This window comes from Apteryx rowi, unplaced genomic scaffold (assembly GCF_003343035.1).
Source record: "Apteryx rowi isolate R43461 unplaced genomic scaffold, aptRow1 scaffold_17, whole genome shotgun sequence".
NCBI lineage: Eukaryota > Metazoa > Chordata > Aves > Apterygiformes > Apterygidae > Apteryx > Apteryx rowi.
In genome coordinates, this window is record NW_020447974.1 from 5,318,753 (window position 1) to 5,338,063 (window position 19,311).

The 19,311-nt window shown below is 40.3% G+C and overlaps 2 protein-coding genes across 2 annotated transcripts in view; both read left to right on the plus strand.

The window, feature by feature from the left end:
• Nucleotides 1-14,218: 14,218 nt before the first annotated feature.
• On the plus strand, nt 14,219-17,000 carry BCL2A1 (BCL2 related protein A1). The gene is made up of 2 exons (XM_026060640.1): nt 14,219-14,675; nt 16,175-17,000. The coding sequence occupies exons 1-2, from the start codon at nt 14,256-14,258 to the stop codon at nt 16,277-16,279; spliced, it is 525 nt and encodes a 174-aa protein (XP_025916425.1). The 5' UTR covers nt 14,219-14,255; the 3' UTR covers nt 16,280-17,000.
• Nucleotides 17,001-18,700: 1,700 nt separating this feature from the next.
• Nucleotides 18,701-19,311, plus strand: part of MTHFS (methenyltetrahydrofolate synthetase) — a 111,441-nt gene continuing 110,830 nt past the window's right edge. The window contains exon 1 of the mRNA XM_026060643.1: nt 18,701-18,808. The gene's annotated coding sequence lies outside the window, so the exon portion shown is untranslated. The remainder of the gene's footprint in view (nt 18,809-19,311) is intronic.

Below are 19,311 nucleotides of genomic sequence, written 5' to 3' on the forward strand. Positions count from 1 at the left end.
AAATTCAACCAGTTGAATGAATCATTGAACACCATTTGTTCAGGAAATTATTTTGTTAATACTAATGAGTATTAACAACATTATATATAATTTAGAGATGATAATTCATATGATAGACATGCTTCTGTCAGTGACCACACTGCTCCATTTCCTCATCTATAAATTCCACCTTGGAGGTATCCTTTGTAGAGTACAGAGCTGTTAATAAGAAGCACAAGATTTAGAAACTACATTTCACAGAAACTAGATTTATTATAATTGTATTATTGTGGCTATGTTCTTCAAATGTAAGAAGTGAACTTTTCTGTTGATTGTCTCCTCATATTTCAAAGAAACTACATGTGGAATGAATTCAGGCCAATGTCTCATTCGTGCTCTTAAGGAGGCCCTTATATTTTTACTTCTGATTGGAAACATTTTGCATTGTTTTCATTTGCTTGGTGATCTCAAAGAAAACATTGTCTTGCTAGAATTCCTAATTCCTAAATTATCTAGTTCACATTTATTTTCATTACTCCAGTACACAAAAATCAGGCTGGGCAGCTAAAGATCATTCTGTATTAAATGTACATTTCAAGACTTACAGCTGCAATAAAACCCTCACCTTTATACTTATTGGCTCAAGAACTTCATGGACCCCTTTTATTACATATCCATAACTTACAGCAACATAAAAACACATCATTGTTTTTCTTGATAATTTTGCCATCCTGCTATTTTATGAGCCAATAATCCAACTCTCGGTTAGTCTGTGAGTACAAATGCCAGGTACTGTATCTTGACAAAAGAATTGGATTATTGCCAAATAAAACAGTCAGACTATTATGGCTAATATGCTAGAAGTGTTTGCAATGGGTTTTTAAATAATCCTCTACATTTATATTGCACCRTTCATCTTGAAGAGAACCAAGGTGCTGTGGAGACTGACAATGGGTCTTTTTGCTAAAATGTAGCTGCTGCTAAACTGGAGAAATAGTGACGATCCTGCAAACAGCATTACATGAGTGCAGTACACATGTACATGAACAAAGTGAAGAATAATATTGCCATTTGAAATTGAAGGCTAATTACCTGAGCTAGGATTTGATGAGGACAGGAGAGCTGAGATGCAGCTGCTTATAAAAATGTCTCAAAGTGTTCATGGGTCAAATTTCATCATTTCTGAGTAATGCCACTTCCACCAGCATAAGATTCCCTGTCATCACAGTTGGCACATTATTTCCAACTGAACTCAGAGATAAGATTGTAACTTGGACAGCAAAAAGCTTCATTTGTATCAGCACACGTTTTTCCCAAGAAAATTTGCTAAGCAGTCCAGTGACTTCTGAAGCCCTATTTCTTTTGTATTAGAAGAACTTTGGCATAAATGGCTTTACCCATTACAGTTCAAACGTGGTAAGTGTGGGAAGGTGCATGACAGGCAGCCTTCAGCCAGGGATGTGAAGGCACTTTGCTCATGTCTGAGTTGTAAATGCAAATACTGCGCTATTTAATGCACAGCAAATCTTCCCTAAATGTAGTAGAAGGATATATAGCATTCTAGCGGACTTAGAGATGCATCATTAGTCCATTCCCACAGTCTGCTCTAATCCTGCTTTGGGGCTGGCTCTGCCACATATACTCAAAGGATGGAAAGATTAAAGTTGAGTATGCAGAAGATGAGAAATTCTTGTATTTTGTCATTTTCCCATTCACTCTGTGCTGTTACATGTAGGTATGAAAGGATTTAGTTCTTACCTGAAACAGCAGATAGGTTATAAAGGCAGCATGATACAGACAGTCTGTCAAGAACTATCATTACAGGAATGGATCTGTACTGCAAGGAAAGATCACTGACCAATCATCCCTTAAAATGCTGCCCAAAGCAGGTAGGAAGTATGGAAGCAGCATACACCAAAGCTGAAGTCTGAGTTACAGAGAAGGCATGGGAAAATTTTACTGTTAAAGAAGAAAAAAAAAGGAAAAAAGGAAGTGCTTTGTTTCCAAATTGGATCCAGCTCCAAATTCCTTGCAGGTTAGAGAGTCCTAGACCCTAAAACTGGGTAACACTTTTGAGGCCCAGCTCATTTGAGAGGCCCGAGACTTTCCCTTGGTAAAGAACTAGACCCTAAAAATAGTGTAAGGAAAGTGCTTGCTCAACAGCAGGATAAAAGCAGAATTCATGGTACAGGCTTGSGATCCATTACAGCAAGACCTGATATCCTAGGAGAGCTAAGACACCTTTACGCCTCTTAGGACCTGTCTCCTTCCCTTGCCATACTGGAGACTGAGGCATTTCCATTGCAATGCTCTGTTTTCTCTCTGGGTCCCATGCATCAGGCATGGTATGTCAAATAGGACTCAGTTTCAGAYGGTGCTTGCTTTTCTGAGTTTAACTGAAATCATTAGGCAAATTATTTAGCAGGGTACACTGGGATTTAGTAGTAGGATTCCCATTAATATGGCCAGATATACCTAGCTGAATCTCTGCACTGAAATTTCTCTGCACAGTATTGTCTTAATAGTCATTTTTTAGCCTCTCAGCAGTTTGGTTAGTCTTCACAGAGATGCTATAGCAAAACTGAAGGTAAAGCTTCCCAGGACTTATCACTTAAGAGACAATGATCCCCTTTCTTCAAGCTGCTTCAAATTTCTTCAAGTCAGAAAAAACACTGATGTTGCTGACAAAAGGAGAAGGTGCCATATTAAGGGCACTGTAATAGCTGAAACTGGTCGCTATTGATTAGTCCTTCGTAGGCTGAGAACTCAGCTGCTTTTCTCAAGGTAAATTTCTACAAATTCCTTAGGAGTCAACCCTGATGCAAGCATTCACCAATAACAACAAGAGATGGCCTGTGCTGACTCAGCATTCTTCCTAATTTATWTTTCAGAAGGTACCAAAACCCCAAATTATATTAAAGGGTTTTGTTTTTGTGTCTGGCTAAAGGGACCGATGCTAATATATGCATGTTCAGAGATTACAGAACATTTTATCACTATATCCTAACTCAAACAAGTACAGGGTCATTTAGGAACACGGCAGAAAGACACCACCATGAAAGTGTTTCACTTTAACAATGAACTTCTTGTCTACCATGTTGTCTAACCACTGAACTTGGTGCTAAGCCTTCCTGGGCATCAGTGGTATGGAACAAACTTTCACTAAATATCAAATCAGGTGCATCGTGGTGGAAAGATGGTTTATAACATTCTTGCCTTGAATCCTCTTGCATGCACCATTCAGGTAGCTCCAGAATCGCACACCTGAATCAACTATTGAAAACTTGGAGGGATGGTGGGATCAGCTTACAGCAAGACAGCTAGAAAGGTCCCTACTACTAGCCCATAGACCTGCCTTTGCCGTAAGGGTGGCTCAGCTGTTGTCATGGCTACTGAACTGCTTCAAACTGAGACGCAGGGTATTAAGAATAATTGAAACCAGTGGTTTTTTACCTTGATCCATTGGGATCCAAGTTGCAGCAGTTCAGATTCTGCTTCAGTTGAGCTGTCTTTGAAGTAGGGACAGGAGACAAGAAAGGAGGGGTGGGAGGGAACAACTTCTGGGACAGAGTCAAAACATATGTTGCAAGGCAAGTCATCATCACATGTGCATCAGAGCCCCAGATCTATATTGTTAGATCAGTGCAAAGCCATTAAGAGAAATGAAATTATACAGCTGTGGGGGCTTCACTGGGCCACCAAAGCCTTTCTCAGTTGGGAGTTATGAGCTGTAAGAAAGAAGGTACTAATTGAAGTTCTGTGGTTTGTGTTATCAAATAGGGCAGGCTAGATGATCTGTCATTCAAGTATCTGCCATCTATTTTTGGTAAAGAACCTATTCTGACCTGATTCCTACCCAGTTGCAACCTGGGTAATGTAAACGTAAAGTGGATGCAGGACAATACCAAACCATGACTGCAACACCTACCTGGGGGAAAGCGACTACACAGGGTTTAAGGCAACAGAAAATCCTGACCTATTTGCATGTCTGGCAGCTAAGTAGTAAATATTGCATTTTTGCTTATAAACCGAGCACATTTGGTCTCGACTCACTGAGAGCCAATAATCCTGCAGCTTGGAAGTGACATTTTAACTGAGTCACTTTTCACAGCAGAACAGCACTTTCAGTGTATTATTGGGGTTGTAAATGTTTGTCTCGGCACTCCTATCTTGTTAATATTGCTAGGAAATGAAGAGCTTTGCCAGAATTGAACCCTACTCCAGAGTGCGAGTGCCTGGATCGTACTTTGTTATCCAGTTGTACTTCTTCAGAAGATGATAGAAATGTTCATAACTCTAGAATTGAGATGGTAACTTTACAGGTTAGATCCTGCAAAGGCTTACTGCCTCCCTACACTCAGCCAGGAGCACTCTCAGGAAAGCTTATACACRTGTATATGTGAGGCTGCAGGACTGGGCCTTAAATTTGAAGAAGGGGAAAAAGATGATTGTGTGGATGTTTTGGGATGAAAGCATCAATGTCTCAAACAGACGCAAATGCCTGAAGACCCCCAAGCATACCTAAAACCCCTGCTGATTTCACAAGAGGCCACGGTTAATGCAGAGAGCCTTGTTTGGCAGGGAATTAATGCAATAAAAATTCAGTATTTTCTTTGTTGACCATCCAGCTGGATATTAATAACAGAAAACCTGACTACATTATGTAAGTGTGTTGGCCTCTTACCTTCTAAAAGAGATTAGTTTTGAGTTAGATTACAAGTTAATTAGCTATTGATGTAGTTTCTTGCTATTACAAATATTGCCAATTTTCCATTTGCAAAACATTACGTACGCTTAAATAGTAGACTGCCAGAACTTTTTATTTATTTAAAAATGAGATTATATCCATTTATGAAATCTATCTTTTTAAAGTATTTTGGAGAGCTACACAAGGAATTTAGTATACTAAACCCTGTAAAGAATCTGACCATGATCGAACAGGAATCCACTCACAAATCCACTATCCAGAAAAAGCAATTAGCAAATAACAAAGAACAGACTACACATGAAATGTTGGTCTACAAAGATTTTCAGATTGTACAAAAGGAGCTTCTCTATAAATGGTTAAAAAGGAAGAATATTTTCAGGAACAAGTATCCTGGATCAAAGATCAATGCACTGGAAAATAAATCACTTCAAAGTGTGGTAACACAGTTTAATAGAATAATTTTACAGCTAGCAAACCTTTCTGTGAAAGAGAAGCGATTTGAAGAGATGGACTTGATAAAACTGCCTTTCAAAGTGCCTCACAAGTACTCAGTCTTTGGTGACTTAACCAAAATATACGTCCAAAGAATTGTGAATTCTACATCTTTGGATCTCTAGGGCAAATCTACCTGCCATCTACAGTGTCATGCAGGAGAAAAATAGGATCTAAGATATATATATTATAGATATATATACACACACACATACATATTAGAAAAATGCCTGAACCAACATCTTACTCTATAGTGTATTATATTAAACTATGCTATTAAAAAATAGCGTTTTCAGGCCTGACTAAGCTCAAGGTCCCATTGTGCTAGCTGCTGTACAAATAAATAGCTCCACTGACTTCAGACAAAGGATAGAAGAAAACAAATATTAGTGTTCTGTCTTGCATTCATTTGGCAAACAACTGAGGTGATGTTCCCTTGATTCAGCTCTTACCTGCTTCAGCTCAGTTTGGTATGTGACTGCAGGCTCACAGCCATCAATAGCCTGGGCTAAAAAGTCCCAGTGTGAACTTAGCCAGTTGAGGTATATAAATAAGTTCCCCTCAACAAGCCCTGCTGGGAAAGCTGCTAAATTCARGCAAATGGCATGCACCTGCATGTAATTCTCTTATTTCCTCTATTTTAGAAGTGGGGAACTGAGTCTCAGAGAGACCAGTAGCTTTCTTAAGGTCATACAGGAAATCTGTCGCATAAATGGAAAAAAAAAGACAAATTTGCTGAGTCAACAWATCTTTATGACAAGTCCATCTCACAGATGGGGAAACTGAAACTCAGAGAGCTGGAGAGGTCTGACAGACCACACAAACACCAGGCTTTATATAGAGTAAAAAGACTCTAGATGTTGTGGTTTGCCACCTTTTGTAGAGAACACTAGTCCCTGCCAATACATTCACCTAACAATTGAGTTGTACAGAATTGAGACAACAGCTCTCTCAATCCCCTCTAGGCAGCCAGAAAAATGAACTCCCTTTGAAACTGCAGTGACCATTTATTAGCTCAGGAATATAAAGGATGGATGTAAAGCAAACTAATTACATTTGATGGGGGCTTTTGGGATCTGAGGTCTGAGTTGCAAAATAGATTGGGAATGGCTGTTCATTGTCAAACCTCCAAAGGGCAAAGGAGAAACAAGGATGTTGCTATTATTTGCATTGCTTGAGCACTGGTCATTGGATATGCATTTCTCATTGAGTGATTAACAGTTATCCAGCACAAAGAGCAAATAAAAACCTTGTCTAACTCAGTCATTCCCATTCTCTCTGGTCTTACTGCAGTAAATCATGTGAAATGGGCTGTTTTATTCACTGTCACTCCTTAATATCATTATTCTGCTGTGATGTCATACTTCAAAATCAGCAATAATTAAGAAAACATAGAAGATCTTTAACTAAAGTGTTTTTCTCTTGAAAATCAGTGACTTTAGGTTTTATTTAGCTCCCTGCAGATAGATTCGTGCCTCTGCACAGATGGAGTTACCAAAGTCAATAGAGCTCTGCCGAGGCACAGGGGGTCAGGCTCTGCAGAGCTCCTCTGACTTCATGAGCAAAGCACTCACTGCTGGGTCCAAGCTTCCAAACTGCATTTGGGTTTATAAAGGTTTCTCGGATCCAGAATAAACTATGAAAGCCTTTGATTAAGTCATTATGAGGCATAATATGCTGGCATGCCAAGAATCCAGTCCCAAATTGATACAAAGGCAGGTCTGCTAAGGATGAATGGGTATTCTGGGGGGTTATTGTGAAAACTCAAAATGACATACATGAAACTGCTGGTACAGAGCTTACTTGCTGTTGCTACTGATAGCCATTAAAATGCCTCACAAATTAWATGCAATCATCCTTGCTGTTGCACAATGAAGGACTATCACGGGCCTGCTCCTGCTGCTCGGTGAAGCCGGTGGGCCTTGTGTAGGCTCAGCCGTTCTCCGCATGCTCAGTGAACTGGCACAGAAAACTCCTGTTGGTTTTAATATGTGAAACACCCAGCACAAGGCAATCCATATTCCTGACTGGSGCATTTAGGTGTTGCTTCATTGCCTGTAACAGCACAAATAACTAAATATTTTGCATGGAGATGATTGGGAAGGGCCTATAGAACTAGCCTTTCCAAAAGACAGGGCATTTTTGGGCCTGAGCAGGCACTGGTATTAGCACTATTAATAGCAGGCTTACAGTTTCTGTGCAGGCTTAATTCCCGAGACAAACCAGGGCCTCAATACACAGATGTGACAATGAAGCGATGGGCAAATATAATTCAAAGCACAGAGCACTGTAAAATTATATGATTAAAAAATGAGCTCCAAAGCAAATTTCCTTCTGCTTTGGTTAAAAAATGGCAGCAAGTTTAGATAACTAGTCATGGGAGCATCAGCTTCTTTCACACTTATTTAATAGGACGTCATTTCACTTAAAAAGATTGAGAGGATAGTATTACATGCTCAGACAGCAGAGCGATGAATGTGGTACAAATACCTGGAGAGACAGATTAGCTAGCTATTTCTACTCACAGCCCTCTCCTAGGAGCACAGAAATGACATCTCAGCATGCTTTTTTGGAGGATCAGAAAAACATAACAAACACAAGGACAAAAATATACCATGGGAGTTACAGCTAATTTCTTGCTATAATTTGCATCAATTTACACATAATCATTGTGGGTTTGAAAATACTACACAGCGCCAACAGCAGAGTGTGTGTTGAAATGGCACAAATCAGAAGAAATAGAAATATAGCCTGAATTAAAAGCACCTCCAGAATGGTTGTATAGGATATTAGGTTCACAAGTTCTTCCTTGCAGTTGGCTTATGCAGGGGATTTTGTTCTACAATATGCAGCCCAATTTTTTTAGGCTATAGCTGGATAGAATGAATTTCACAGCAAATGCTTTTAGACTTCAGAAAAGTCCTACCAAACTGCAGTGTAGTTTGTATATTCCTGATATGTTAGATGAAGAGCTTTTTCTAAAAGGCCACAAACAGTAGACACTAACACCACAATGTTTTCATGCAGATATACATTTGAGGAGGTAATAAAATTGTAGCAGAATTACTGAATTAGGGTTCAGAAACATGGTTTAATATAAATACCTTATTTATTTCCAGTGTATGAAAATTACTAAAATCACATTTCACATTTGTTTCTTTAAACATCATTTCTATTCAAAGCAGATCTGGATTGATTACAAAAGAGGAAAATTTCTGTACACTGTAAATTTTATTTTTGTCCATTTTTATAACTTAAAATAATTCAAGATAATTTGAAAGGGAAATAAAAATAAATGTGCTCCCAGATTGAAACCCTGCATATAAAACAAACTAAAGATGAGTTATGAACCTCCATGAAGAATGATTTATAGTAGAAATACTGGTGTTACTACAGCTCTCTTTTATTGGGTCATGAACATAGGGGATATCATAAAAGGGGGGCTAAAATGATTTATTAAGAGAATACATTATCTTCTAAAGAAAAGATATTTAATCTATGAATCACTTACACTTGACCCAGTACAAAGGTTTCTAGTATTAACAGGAGTGGATGCAGGCTTGATTTAGATAAGGGATAAACATGGAAGCAAGTGCACTCATGGGAGGGCTGATGCAGAAGACTGCAAGCCCCTGAAGCATCCAGGTAAACTGCACCTGATGAAGTGAGCTTGATTTTTAAAGGCATTTATTTTAATAACATGAGATATAAAAACTTCTCAAGGAAAATCAAATAGCAAAGAATTTAAGAGGGTGCCTATTTCTAAACTGTTAGTAGCCCTATTGAAGCCAATAGCTACAATTTTTCAAAGGTGCCTAAAGGAACTGGGCACTTATATCCTATTCACATTCAGTGGAAACTGTGTACCTAAATCTTGTCTGTGTTTTGAAAATCTCTTCCAGTGGTGTTATCTGTAGGCTAAGTAAGGCTCAGATATGTTACTGAAATGCCTTGTCACCACTGAAAAGCCACCATGTAAAGTAACTTTAAAGCACTAATGCAGCTGATGTTGAATGCCTGTTTCTCCTGATGGCATTATGGTTAGACATAGACACAGATCTGAACCAAAGCTGCAGATCAATATGGACTTTGCACATGTTCACACTGCACCTGCAATGAATCAAAGGCCAAGAGCACTCCTAACTTTTGGGTGTGGGAGACACACCACGTTTAGGTTATCATGTTGAGGCATGAGCCCTTGCCTTCCTAGGTCATGAATACTCACAAGCATATACCTTTTCTTTTCCCTCTGGGAGCAAGTATTTTCAGCAACGAAGCTGACTTGAGTCTACAGTATTCTAGCTGGGATCTGCAAGATCTTTCTAGGCTCCTACCAAGACTTTATCTGTTCATGCTCCACTGTCTGGGAGGCTTATAGAGCTTCACTTTTCCTTCATTCACTGCTGACAAGTTATGAATATTTGTTCAAATTTTCCCAATACTAGATAAACATTTGGAAAGGCTCACGAGAACTTAGAACAAAACATGTGTCCACACACATGCATATGATGGCACATGGCATGTGTAGCATTCTGTGGAGCAGTGTGCTTTGGCTGCCYCCTTGATTCACGATGGGGAGAGGCTAGGATCCAGAAAAAGCCAAGTTTCGAGCTGAGGTGAATTACCAGAGGAAGTGATGAGGCAGTGGTTGAGCCCTGAGTAACACAACCGAACCTAGCCCTTGCTATAGCCCCTTTCCATCACTGGAGTGGTATAGGGGAGTCATAAAGGCAGCAGGATGGCCTTTCGGAGAATTCCTCTCACGCTTGAGCAATGTTGAATCGTAGTGTGCATCTTCATGTGATCTACCCTCCCAGCCTTTGCTGCATGGTATTTCAGGAGCAGGAGAGAGCTTGTGCCATATTGCTCAGCCCTCGGTCATTCTGGATTGCACCACAGCTCAACAGTAAGCTGGAGTAGTCCCTTACTTGCTTTAGTTTATGCTGGGGACCACTCTAGCCCTCCACGTGGCCCAGAATCTCTCAGCTGGCCCAGAATATGCAAAAAAATGGCTGCATTGTCCCTGGAGCTTGTTTTCTGTGCTATATCTGCATCTCTTGAGATACATGTAATATAAACTGGCTTGAGGTCCCTGGTTCAATTGCCATAAAATTTGAGATCCAGAATCCTGCTATTTCCTCTCTCTCCATCCTAGAAACGTTAGGATGGGGAGAAGCTTTTTAGGATGAACTGGACCCAAAACTTTTTATGGAGATGAGCTTTCCAAGCTTTGGACAGGACATTCTGGTGACAGAATTCTTCGGGAGACACAACATCATTTATAAATTTAGATCATTGCCAGGGGATGAGTCCCAATGCTATTGTATTTTAGTTATTTGCTGCATACAAAGTCACAAAGCACGGAAGACTTGAATGTGTATTCAAGACACACTCAGATAACAACGATTTCACCTCTGCCTGGCACATTTCTGTGCATGCAGCCAAGTCGCCTGCGACTAGGTGGCAGCACTCCACTGAGCAAACCAAACCTCTGTCTATAATAGGAACTAACCATTTCTGCTAACAGAAAAGCCATATTCTGATTTATAGGAGAATAGAGGGTAAATAAAAGTCACCAAAGCCTCCTGAAGTCTTATATCAGGGCTGTGCAGGACAGCTGGAAAGTTACAACTTAGCTGAGCAGTTCTTTTGCAATGAAATCCAATACTACAGAAAATTGCACTGGTCTGGTCATGAAAACGGTAAGAAAACTAGAAAAATTCTGTAAGAATTTTCTCAGGGCCTCAAACCCTTCCTCCAGACAAAGTTCAGCTGCCTTAGAAGAGCTCACAGTTCCCACACTCACCAGAAACTGGAGCAACTCTCTGCCAAAGCAGATGTAGTACAAATAGCTCAACAAAGCTTTGACTGTTTTGGCTTAGCTTTTGTCTCAAACAGATGAGATACCATCTCTTACAAGTCAGTTTTATGAGGATCTGTCAACCTGGTCCCCATCTGTTCTAGAAAAAAAGCCTTTTCAGGTTAGGGTAGAACATAGAGTCAAATCCACAGAGCACAGACTGAAATTCAAGTATTTGAAGCCCCTTGCTATGCCARGTATCAAGGGGAGAGTTTGCATTTGAGTTTCCATGTCAAGCTGGTTTCTATTTCAAACCTCTTATTAACAGTTATCATTTATAAAAGACAAAGTATACACAGCTAAGAAGAAAAGATGAAAGAAGCAGTGAGATAGATGCACTGTATGCAGCACTGCAGAGACAGAGCAGGTAGAAGAAAGAGCAGAGATGCACTAAGTTAAAGATATTCACTTASAGATAAAAAAAGTTAATGAAATCTGCTAGGAGAAAGGAAGGCACTGCCTAGAGTAGAAAGTAAGAATCAGAGCCTTAGAGTGGCGTGATACAAGGATGAGATCCCAAAGCTGATTTCTTACAGCGTCCAGAATTGACCATTGGAACTGGGGAAGAATGGGCTAGTGTGCTCTTGTTTGACCTCATTTTTAATAAGGGATTAAGGGTTTTCATGAAAGAGTATTCCTGACGAATGTTTCTGTCCCAGAAACCAGTTTAAACTGTCATTGCTACTAAACGTCCAGCACTTGGAATTACATCCTCCACTACCTTCCACTGAAAAGCAAATGTGCCTAACACTGAAGTGAAGAGACCTGGGGCACTTTGCAACAGCTACATCCTGAGTTCTCACCTTATCCTTACAGAAGATGTCTGCTCGGAGCTGCCAGCTCCCTTTTGCCAGCTGAGCTCTGAGCTTCACCCTACAGCCCTTCAGGAGATCAAGAGACTGTGAGCAGCAGCATTTGCACCAGAATGGCCAAGACATTAGCACTGATTTCTTTCAATAATGGTGGCACATTGGTTGTCTTATTTCATCACCCTCCTCAGAATCCTAAAGGCTCCACTAACAAAGAAATATCTGCTTCTGGCAATGCTCTGTTCCCATAGATGGTGAGGAAAGCAAACTTGCTGCCTTGGGTATTGGTCACTGTTCTCATGTTAATTCTTACTTACCTTCAGAATGTTTGCAATAAGCTTTTCATTAATCAATTATTAAGACAGTCAGGAGTGTACTACAACTTCACAGACTCTGTTATATAAAAGAAGGGTTCTTTTGACTTTCAAATACCTCTCTTAGCCCTGTTTGCAGCAAGCTTTTGACAGGAGAGAAGCTGTCTGGGTAGAGCAAAGCCTTTCCTGTCCCAGAAATTTCTGCACAAGATTTATCTGAGTTGCAAAGAGTTAAGAACTGTCACATTCTGCCCCCATCCTCCCTTTTTTTTCATTTKCATTCCTCATAACAATGTTGGCAGTTTGCTGAAAACACTGAACATAAAGCCCAAACCAGCCTAATAGCTCTGCCAAAGCAGCGGCTGCAGGTATTGGATAGAGGACACCTTTGACCTTTCAGAATGAACTTTGGTAAGAATGCGTGTGTGTGTATGGAGGTGGGGAGAGGCAGCTTCCCACCCCAAGCCCATTCCCGGTCCTAGCATCTTGTYCTTTCCTGAGAGTAGCATGTAACATAGGAATTCTTCCAGCTTATATTGCCCCCCTAAACCCATTCTCTCTGATCACCTCCCACCTCCAAAAAAAGTGAGGCAAAGACTTTCCCTAGGCTGATAATTGAAGTGATGGGTGTCTGTGCTGCACTGGTGGTGAGGTTTCAAACCCTGCTGAGGATGGAAGATTACTGTTGTCGTTCTGAGAGAGACTTGTCATATACAGAAGAAAAACCCTGAGAAGGAACTGGAAACTACAGTGCTCTGTTCAGTGGGTTTCTGCAAAACTGTGATGTCAGAGCAGCAGAATATGTATWGGGTGGGTGGGGGCGAAATGGCTCATCAGGCTAGGGACAGGCAATACACTGCCACCACAACTGCATCACATTTCAGATATCCTTCACTCCAGTAAGATTAGGTACCAGYGCTATCCTGACATCTGAGACTCAAGCCCTGTGCTCTGCTCTGGGCCATCCGGCAGGTGCCCTTGCTTGCCTGCCATAGAACTGAGTGTCAGCAGCGCCCAGGACTGGAGACAGGCTGCTGGCTTACTTACATCCCGGCAGCAGAGCAGACCTCTTGGAGTGTACTATTGGGAAAACTTTTGTTTCCAGGGAAGGAAGAGGGGTGAGTGAAAGGTGGCTCAGGAGTAGAGGGATGAAGAAAGGGAGGGAGAAGAAAGGACGGAGAAAGAGAGGGGTCTCCAAATATCCAATTGCTTGCTGCCCTGAAGCCTCTGCAACGGGGTGAAGTTCTCCAGAGACACATCCTGTCCCTCTAGCCATGTCAGATTGCCTCTGGCAAAGATTTTTATACTAATATTGTCTTTTATACCAGAAGTCCCTGAGGGGGGAGGAGATCTTTGAAGCTACACATGCAAATCTTCAAAGAAGGATGTTGAAGAGCACTCATAGAAATGGTGTGGGAGAGTCTGGAACAGGGGAATAACACCATAAATCTGGCTCTCCCCCTTTTCTATACCTGCTGGGAAAGATGTACCCACCTTTGTGTTTCCTCTTCGAGCAGTTATATAAAGCATCCTGAATGATGAAGACAGTTTATCGATTTTTCCATCCTGTTGGAAACTTCTACCAGTTTCTTCCAATAGCTGTGAATTAGAAATAATCCATAAACCTACAGTACAGATTGGAGCCTTAACCACCGTCAAWGATGAGATTGGGGGGGACAGGGGACCTGCATCCTCCTACAGCATACACCTTTTTAGGCATTTTTTTAAAAGTCAAATGCCTAACCTTTGCTGGCATTACATAGCAGAAGCCCCTAGAAAATGCCAATTTATACTGCTAAAGAATGTGTTAAAAGCAGGTGATTTTAGTTGTAGAATCTTACTATTTACAAAAATAATAAATCATTCAAGAAGACATGTTTTCTCCCTCTGAGCAGATGCTTTTTCTTTCATTTCCGCTGTCACATATTCCACAACCCACACAATCATTAAGTCACCAGGTTTTACAGGAACTTCTGTGGTAAAATAAAAAAATTCCATCAAACCCTGAAGATAAAAAGCTGTGTGCATGCTCTGTGGCTGTTTATTATTGCCCCGGTTAAGAGCTGTGCACTGCTCTCCKAGTTTGATTCTAAATGGAAACCGCTGAGTTTTATTACGTTTATTATTTAGCTCACGATTATCTGCAGTATGTTCTTCAAGAATCACACCTTGGACCAGCCCAAACCAGAGTTGCTCACGTCCTGCGAAACATTGCATTTTCACTGCAAGATCAAACAGAGGAGGCTCTCCGACCATTCTTGGATAGGATTGATATTACCTCTGTAGATGTTGCCAAGCGAATTTTCAATGGAGTCATGGAAGAAAAATTTGCTGATGGAAATACTAACTGGGGACGAATCATGACCATATTTACATTTGGAGGACTTCTCACTAAGAAGCTTCAAGAGCATGGAGTTCAGCTCACAGGAGAGGAGAAGGAGCAGATTTCTTATTTCATCACAGAGTACATCATAAACAACAAAGCTGAATGGATAGATGCAAATGGTGGCTGGGTAAGTTTCAGTCCAACATCTTGTCATTTTCTACCAAAGTGTTGATTATTCTTAATTAAGGGAAAATGTTGTTACAGACAATGTCAAAAACATTATATTCAGGGCTTTATTTGGTGTCTTAATTCCTGATGTCTGGAATCTCTCCTTGAGACTTACAGTAAAAACTTTGTTTCTGCTTGAAATGGAACAATGCTAAAAGATATTTTTCTTTTAGAAACATCACTTTCTGTACCTTTTACAGTTAAAACCTTACAGTTAGTCTTGATTCACAGGATCATGTTGTAACTCAGGTTGGGAGGGACCTTAGGAGATCATCTAGTCCAACCTCATGCTCAAAGCAGGGTCAACTATGAGTTCCATCAAATTTCCCATTATTAAATCCCAAATTAAATGGCATCCTAAGGATAGGTTCAGCAATTACGCTTCTGTAGAGGAGTTGGTCCAAGCTGAAGATTAGTAAAGAACACACAGATGTGATCCTCAGAGCTGAAGTCAATGCTTTTGCTTAAGCCACTATTTCATCCCCCAAGTCAGTTTAGTTTAACAAATTCACAGTTAAATACAACTGGAGTCAAATTGTACCTGTTTCTTCTAGACTGAGATAATCCTATGACATTCATATACCAATGGTCAAAACTGAGAAAAGCATTTATCAGTATGGGGGCTTTTTTGTCCATCTGCTGAAATTCCCTTCTGCTAGCGGAGGGGGAGGTTCCTTTCACTTTGCAGAGTTTCAAGTTTCATTACGCGGGTATTTTGTATTGCAGTTAGGGGAAGTGGAGAATAAATGACATCAGAGTCAGTTATTTCCCTGGTACTTTTTTCCTTTACCTATTTGTAAATGGTGCTTTCTCTTTCCACCCCCTCTCTGTTCCTACTTCTCTTATATTTGATATTTGCTATTACTTTTTTCCCTCACTTGTTTTCTAGTGCTTTTCTTTTCCTTCATTTTCCTTTTGCTTGCTTTGGTCCCTCCTCTGGTAACAGTAAAAAAGGTGATAGTGAGTGATTGATCCTTCATGCATCAGATTTATTGTAAAGGCTTCTCTCTCCATCTTTTTCAAATAGAGTCAATCCTATCTACAAAAGTATCAACTCCTGGCAACATTCTCTGTCATAATATGTGGCTCATCACAGTAAAATAATGAGGCTTAAAAGAATAAACTTATAAGCATATTATTACATCAGAAACATGGTATTTGTATCTTTGTATCTTCCTTAAAGATGTAGGCTCAAATGATATAATTCACATTCATTTTCTATTTATACAGGGAGGGCACAATCTTGACTTGGAGACAAAATAAACATTCAGCAAAGTGCAGCCATTTTCAGCTACTTTTTTTAAAACCCTATTCATCTTTTTAAGATAGAGTGCTGAAAAGTTGTCCCTCTACGCACAATGGTGTAGTACTCTTAACCTGACACTAGCATGAAGTAGTGCATTTTTCCTACATACTCATTTCTTTAAGCTATCCCTAACTGCATGCTCTTTTTCACAGGAAAACGGCTTCCTGACGAAGTTTGAAAGGAGATCACTACTGTCTCTCTCCAAAATTACAGCCATATTCATAGCTTTTTTTTCCCTGTTCAGAGAGTACTACTGAAAAGAACGGACCTGCCATATGTGTATAAACTAGATATTGCCACAAGCTTCACAGCAAAGCTTTCCTCCAAGCAATATCAACTGGAGAATACTTTTCTTGCATAATTTGTTTTTAATTTATTTGTATTTATTTTTACTAAATGCAATGTTTAACATGCTATCCTAATGGTCAAAACTGGAAACTAGAAACCTCTGAAGAGGAAGCAACACAGCATCATTCAGCAATGCAAATCAACCTTTTCAGGCAGGACTATTTTGAGAGAGAGATCATTACCCGGATCCAGACAGTTTTTGGAATCTGTTGCATGTCTATGAAAGGACATTGTTTACTTAAATACAATCCAATGGGTTAAGAAACAAGTTTTAATCTCATTTGTTTTGTAAATGAAATACTACTGTAATGCATTTTATTGCAACATTTGTATAAGCAAAAGGGGGGGGGCAGAAAAAGGAAATGCTAATTCCGATGTAGAAGTGTGTACTGGCACAGACTAAACAATCTTTTGGGGAAGAGCAATTTGTGGAAACTAGCAACTTAAAAATGTGCACTCAGTTACTGTTAATGCAATGGTATGTGTTAAACAATTTTTGCTGTATGTTTTTAATTACTCATATCTACAGTGACTGCTCTTTCAAATTTTTGTAATGTAGTCACCTGACTGAACTTCTTTTAAACAAAATGTTTTTAAATAAGCAAGAACAAAATGTTTTTTAAAAAAAGAAAATTGTGTAAATACACTAATATTTTTTGAAAAATACATTAAAATATGTATTTTAAAGTTTTACGATTGGTTTCATTTCTTTCAGAAAACCTGGAGGGTGGGAAAAGCGGAAGGATCTACCTGGATTAGGTAACTCCTAGAAAAACTAGCATGGAGCTACTGTAAAATCTAAGTAGTACATGGGTTTGAGCATAAGTCTACTGATGCCGAGACTTTCATTTTCTGTAGTACTTCTTAAGTACTACCTGGTAACTTGTATAAGAAACAGACAGCTTTTTGGCAAAATAAATGAACTGGATCAGGTTTGATGATAGTACTTAGCATTCTGGGATATACTGCAAACTCAACAAATTCACAAGTTGTCTCTTAAAAGATTTCCAGGCTACAGTCTGGGGCAATGTTTCTTCTGACTCAAATTCCATTTACTTTCAAACTTTAAACAGTAATTTTCAAGAATTTATTCTAGAACGGTTTGTCTTCAGCTGTAGGGATCCTTTCTCCTATATCAGGGAACTAAGGCTGGGTCTAGATATTCTTTGTGGACATGCTGGAAGACGAATTGGTGAGGCAGCAGTGGGTCTGTGGTACACAACGGCATTATTCTCTGACACAAATCCTCTACAAAGTCAAGGCTTTATGATATTGGGAGAATGAGCTAGCCTCCTTCTGATAATTGTTTCCTCATATAACTTAGTGGGTTTAACTAGAAAACACAACTGATGTTAATATTTGCTAGAAACTGTATTGCTCCCTCTCCTCTGCTCGTTGCCAATGAAAGCAAGAAAGATTATTTAGTATATATAGTAGGACTTCTGAGATAAACTTTGTTGTTGAGGAAAAGATGGCAGCTTCCTAAGGGCAGAGGGCAGGTTGAGGAAAATGTCCACTCCCAAGACAGCTATGCAAGCTTCTGTCAGGARTGACATTTAAAGCACATTTTGAGATCTATTTACTTATTTGCAATCTAAGCCTTCTTGACAGGAACAATAATTACTATTCAATTCCCTTTCATACATAGTTTTAAGTCTATATTGTAATACAGCTAACATTAGGTATTAATACTGCAGTCACTTCCTTTTATACTAATCAAGTAACTTATTTTATACTGGGGAGTAAAGTTTTTAAATTAAATATAAAAGGATAACCTGGCCTTTTAAACAATATAGGTGATGTAATGATTTTAGAACTTGCCTTTCTCAGATAAGACCTGGGTTTAAATAAAAGAAGCCTGGATTAAYGGTGCAGTGGACTGCAGATTATCTTCAACAGTACAAAATCTACATTTGTTCTGCATTTAAGAACAAGAAAAGCAATGATGAGATATACTCCCCAAAATGTACATATAACAGAAGAGCTTAAAACATAGTGCTACTATCTAAGTCTTGTAAAACACTATAGATATGCTTTACTAACTGTCATGAAGTTATGCATGACACTGCCTGAAGTGTATTTTCCCAGGTACCAGGGGCAGCACCGTTTAAGAAATCCCCACAGCTTTCAAGGCAATATATGGGAGAAGCACTGTCATTTCTAGAGCAAAAGATTCAGTCAAAGAGCATCAGAGCAGGACAGCTGACGACTTCATCAATATACACAGCGAACAGGCTGAGACATGTAGATAACATGTTGATAACAGGCTGATAACATGTAGAACAGATTAATGAAAATATCTAATCCCGCCTCCCTATCAAGGGAGAAATGTTACTTTCTGCACTTAARTTAAAGCTGGCTCAGATCATGAAACATGCCAAGCGAAACTCCCAGCTTCTCCCTTTTGACAAGGCCCTACCGGCTAACGCGCTTTCCTGGTAAGCAAAGCGCGAGGGGGYGCGAACCTGCCGCACGGCTCAACTCGGGCCCTGGCGCGAGGCCGCTTTCTGTTCCCTGTAATTCATGAAATCTCCCCAGCATCCCAGCTCCACCACCCGCTGGCGGATACGATAGGGATATGAAACCACTTGGTAAACTGTGGTAAAAATACGCTGCTGAATTGTAGTTTCCCTTTCTACTGCACCACTGGAAAGGGGAAATTCTTTATAATCTACCCTAGGTAGAAAAAAAGGAGCGCACGAGCGCGGCCTGGGGCCCCCTCAGCGGCTCCCTCAGGGCGGCTGCGCGGCTGGGCCCCTCCACCGAGCCAGGGTCCCCTCCGCCGAGGCCGGGGGCCCTCGGGGGCTTTGCCAGCCCCCCGGCCTCGGCCGGGGCCGCTGCCCGGTCGCTCCCCACGCAGGGCCGAGACCCGCGTCGCGAGGGGGCGGCTGAGGCGGCCGCCGCGGCCCCCTCCGGCCCGGCCCGCGACCCCGCAAGCGCC

Coding starts and splice junctions, on each gene's coding strand:
- BCL2A1 (XM_026060640.1), top strand. CDS start 14,256: ATGGAAACCGCTGAGTTTTATTACGTTTATTATTTAGCTCACGATTAT. Junction 14,676..16,174: donor TAGATGCAAATGGTGGCTGG/GTAAGTTTCAGT, acceptor TCTTTTTCACAG/GAAAACGGCTTCCTGACGAA.